The sequence below is a fragment of the Lactuca serriola genome, chromosome 4, assembly GCF_051521515.1.
Source record: "Lactuca serriola cultivar US96UC23 chromosome 4, Lser_US96UC23_V15, whole genome shotgun sequence".
NCBI lineage: Eukaryota > Viridiplantae > Streptophyta > Magnoliopsida > Asterales > Asteraceae > Lactuca > Lactuca serriola.
This window is the reverse complement of record NC_136411.1, coordinates 61,063,468-61,068,539: the sequence shown is the minus strand read 5'-3', so window position 1 is coordinate 61,068,539 and position 5,072 is coordinate 61,063,468. Positions and strand designations below refer to the sequence as shown.

The 5,072-nt window shown below is 31.6% G+C and overlaps 1 protein-coding gene across 1 annotated transcript; it reads right to left on the bottom strand.

The window, feature by feature from the left end:
- Positions 1–237: 237 nt before the first annotated feature.
- LOC145098423 (uncharacterized) lies at positions 238–828 on the bottom strand. Its single transcript, XM_079036060.1, has one exon. The coding sequence runs from the start codon at positions 826–828 to the stop codon at positions 238–240; it is 591 nt and encodes a 196-aa protein (XP_078892186.1).
- Between the last annotated feature and the right edge of the window lie 4,244 nt (positions 829–5,072).

Sequence of the window (5,072 nt, the reverse complement as noted above, 5' to 3'; positions counted from 1 at the left end):
ATCCGCCAAGTCCTCTCAAAGTTGTCTGTGTTTATTTGCGTCCTGAATGTCAACAACGCGATGCAAATAATCTGTTGTTCCTGGTTGAAACTGAAAGTGTGTGGGCTCCGTTGGCATATAGTGTGCAATATTTCGTCATTTATCTTCTACTACAATGTTATGCATTATGATACATGCATACATGATATATCGTAGAGTTTCTAAATCCAATGGTCGTGCTGCATGTTCGACTATATGTCACTTCGCCTTCAACACTCCAAAAGCACGTTCTACATCCTTACGTGCTCCTTCTTGTCTTCTCTTAAAAAATTTGTCTCGTTCTTCAACCGGGTGGCGAAACGCCTTCACGGATGTAGAATACTGAGGATATATTTCATCTGTAAGGTGATATCCATATTTGTATTCGTTTCCATTCACTGTGAAAGGAGCATCCGGGGCCTTTCCATTCAAAAGATCGTCGAATATTAGCGACTGATCAAGAACATTGACGTCGTTGTTGGAACCCGCAACCCCAAAAAATGCATGACAAATCCATAAATCTTGAGAAGCAACAGCCTCTAAAACCAACGAAGGTGATCCGTGATGACCACTTGCGTATTGCCCTTTCCATGCTACCGGACAATTTTTCCATTTCCAGTGTGTGCAATCAATGTTTCCGGTCATTCCGGGAAACCCATGGCGCTCTTCATGCGCTGCATACAATTCTTGCAAATCATGCAACGAAGGTTTCCGCAAATACACGTCTCCAAATGTTTCAACAACACCCCTTGACAATGTATACAAACTCTCCCTTGCGGTTCTTTCAGACATTCTCATATAGTCGTCCATAGTGTCGGGTGACTCCCCCATAGCCATCAAACGAATGGCCACAACATATTTCTGCAAAGTTGTAAACCCTCGTCTACCTCTAGCATCATATCTCAATTGGAAAAATTCATACCTAAACATATATTAACTACAGTTTAAAAATATATTGTATATGTTGTAAAATTAAAGAAACATGTACTAGATTTTTTTTGTATAAAAGTATAGTAAAGAAGCGATACCGGCTTTCCAAGGCGTTGGCGATCCGTAGGAACACGTCCTACTCAAACAAAATCTTCTTTTGAAGTCCTTCGACCTGTATACACAATTATCCGCAAAGTAATCGCGATATAGATGTTCGTGTCCTTCCTCACGATTTCTATTTAACAGGGCCGGTGCATGGGTTTTTAATGCCCAGGGCGAAAAAAATTAATAATGCCCCGATAGTTGTATTAAATGATTTAAATGTATATACAACATAAATTAACTAGTGTCTTTTTTCAAACAATTGCATATCCATATGAGGGCCAACATCACTAAAACATTGTCTTGTGCTTTTTGTGAATCAAAGAAAACTATAGATTAGCATGTTTAACAAGTTCTTTAGTGTTACCTGGTTACTCATAATGTAATTGATTTTAAAATAGTAAGTTTAAACTATATTTCAAACAAAATAGTGAACTGTGAAGGAGGAAAATAAAAACTAGATACATTAAACTGTGACAAACACGCTACCCCTACCTTCATTATCTTAAATGTCTATATAAAATTAATATTAGAAACCAAAAATTGTCACCGTCTTCATCCATTTGTAACATAATCTCAAATTAACACGAATATTCTTTAAATCGACTATTAAAAGTGGGAACAAAGAATTTTTTTTATAATTGCAGCAACATCGGGAACAAAGAATGTTTTCAGCACCAAAACATTTTTATAATTGCAGCAACACCCAATTAGGCAATCAACTTTATAGGGAAATCATCTCCAAGGGCATAATCAGCAAGCCAAGCTATCCCTCTAATATTCCTTGAAACCAAACTCCATATCACTTCAAATTAAAAATATAGACTAAATACACCTCTGTGAACAGGGGCTAGATCATCAAGGGCAGAATCGTCCAGATTGACAAATTTCAATGACATAAAGAGGAAACAACTTTAAATCCAAACCATCCAAAATGAGTCACACATTTCCTTGCACCTGGGTAAAATTCCAAACACAAAAACTTAACATAGTTGAGAAAAAAATGACATCTCGAAAAAAGTTGTGCAACAAATTAAGAACCTGGTAATTCTGTAACAACAGGGGCAAGATCATTCATAATAAGAACAAAACAACAGGAGAATATTTCCATTGCAACACTGTTGAGTGCTAGATCATAGAGAAGAGAAATATTCATAGAGTCACAGAAATTGGAAGAGGAAAGGGTATCCAAAAATTGAAAAAAAAAATATGTTGTGTTTTTGACAGAAATCGAGAGACGAGTAGAGTTTATAGAAATTACGGTTCTTGTGTTTGACGTAAATCTGGAGAGCTATTCATTGTGTATCCGAATACGTGTCTCTTAACCAATCGAAGATTTGAAAAACCAATCGACTTCTCGTCTTTCTAGGTGACGATCGGGAAGATGGGAACCAGACGAAGCGCTCACAGTTGATCGGCGATGTTGAACTCATTGGGCCAAATACCTATAACATTAATACGTATGGACTAAAGTTATGTCCCACTCCTCTTTGTTGCCATGGGCCTCTGCCCACCTCGCCCAGGTATTGGGTCGACCCTGCTATTTAACATCGTACGTCTTGTTAGTAGCGGGGTTGAGTCTGGTTGTAGCAACTCGTTATTATAATACTGATACATCATCCTGAAGAATATAAAGTCATCGGAATCATCGGACGAGTCGAAAGGATCCATAATATTTTTTGAAGATAATTGAGATTTATAGAGAGTAAGATAGAAGTTATGTGTTTAAAATATTGTTTAGATATAATATGTATTTATAAAGGAAAAAGATAATTAATTTTATAGGTTTTTTTTTATGAAAATAACCGTTTTCAAATGGTTTAAAATGGTAACGTTCCATTTTTACTCGTTTCATCTGGTCGAGACGACAACGAGAATAGCCGCAACGAGATGGGGGGGGGGGGGGGGGGGGGGGTGCAGCTCGTCATGACGTCGTTGAAGCGTGTCACCTCATCCGCGTTCTTCTCGTTTGGACCTATACTACATGGTCTTAGTTTTTTTTAATACATGAAAAGGACTCCATGAAAATTGTTATTGTTGTTTTCTCTTTTTTTTTCATAGAGTAATACATTTCCAATAACGGTATTTATGATAAAGAAAGTTATAAAGTAACAATTTTACTAGTTACAATACAATTACAAAGCAAAAGGTTGAAACATACAATAAGAATATTGTTTGTCCATATAGGATTGATTTAAAATAAATTATGACTATAATGTTATAATCTGTCGTAATATTGACTTTAAGAAGCGGATTGATTAGTCTTGCGGACATTAAGAATTTTTTATGTGGTACCGTTGATTGGGTGATATGGTTGAGGAAGATAGAAACATTAAGTACAAAGATAACCCATTTTACGTGACAAATATTGAGATTTTAAAAGAATATAAAATGACACTAATCCTTTTATTAGATGGCTGATAGAGGTTATGCAAAGCGGCAACGAATATATATATATATATATATATATATATATATATATATATATATATATATATATATATATATATATATATATATTGAAAATGTAAACTAATCTAGTCCTAATTATTATCACATATGTTTCAAGTGAGACTTGAACATACAACCTTATAAATAAAATAGTCTTTACCGTTAGGCGAAAGATCATTGTAAGAAAATGATAGCTCAAAAGGTTTTTTTTTGAAAGTATGACTTTTTTTGTAAACTTGAATAATGAGGAGGTTACTAGTCATATAATCTGACGACCTTTCATTAGTTCATTTAATAGCTTAGAAGATTTGGTAACCAAACATACTATACAGCTTTATTAAATGCTAATAACTCCTTTATCGTACATAACTCATAAGTCAAATTTAAACTTTCTCTTTCTAAATTCATTTCTTTTAAAAGCTAAACCTACATTTTTATGAAATTGCACAATAGATCAAAACTTCAAAAAAAAAAAAAAAAAAAAAAAAAAAAAAAAAAAATTTAGAACCTAAAAAGTTTGAGTTATTTTAAAAACCAAAGCCACACTTCCTTATATATATATATATATATATATATATATATATATATATATATATATATACTAGTTGTGAGACCCGTATATTATACAGGTTAATTAAAACAAAATGTTAATATAAACGATTAAATGAAAATTTTATTTGAATTTGAAATTCAAAATAACTGAAAATTATGAGAAAAAAATATGCAAAAAATAAATAAATTAAAATTATATGTTTAGTTATCAAATTTGTGTACTAAATGGGTAAATTATAACAAAATGTTAAACACAAAGGTTTAAACTGTAAATTTATTTGAAATTGAAATTAAAATTTAGAATTTGAAATTTGAAATAAATAGTCATTATTGTAGATTTAATTTATGGAAACTAAATTAATGATATATTGGAAATGAAAAATGAAGTAAATGACAAGTGGAAAATAAATATATATCTCAAAATTATGACAAAATGACATGTGGCCAATTGAATGGGAGATTGACAAGTGGCAAAATCATTTTTATTTATTAGGGTAGATATATATATATATATATATATATATATATATATATATATATATATATATATATATATATATATAGAGAGAGAGAGAGAGAGAGAGAAAGTTAGGTTCGAATGTTTTCACTATCTATTGTGTGCATGTATAACTGATTCTGGACCAATCATTTTAGTTATTTTAAGAAAATAATTAATGTATATTAAATGTTGAAGATGTAATTAATATTCATTATATCTTCAACATGTAATATGCATTAATTACTTTCTTAAAATAACTAAAATGATTGGTCCAGAATCAGTCATACATGCACACAATAGATAGTGAAAACAAAATAATCTAACTATATATATATATATATATATATATATATATATATATATATATATATATATATATAGAAGTAGGTTCAATGGAAAATGAACAATTAGGGCAACATATGCTGGAACCAATGATCAGGTGACACGTGTCCATTTCTTTATTCATAAGCAATCTACTATGGAAGTTATTTATGTAGTTATTCCAAAGTGATGTGTTGTC

Bases quoted from the DNA above. Each gene is read 5' to 3' on its own strand.
- LOC145098423 (XM_079036060.1), bottom strand. From the start codon at position 828: ATGGACGACTATATGAGAATGTCTGAAAGAACCGCAAGGGAGAGTTTG.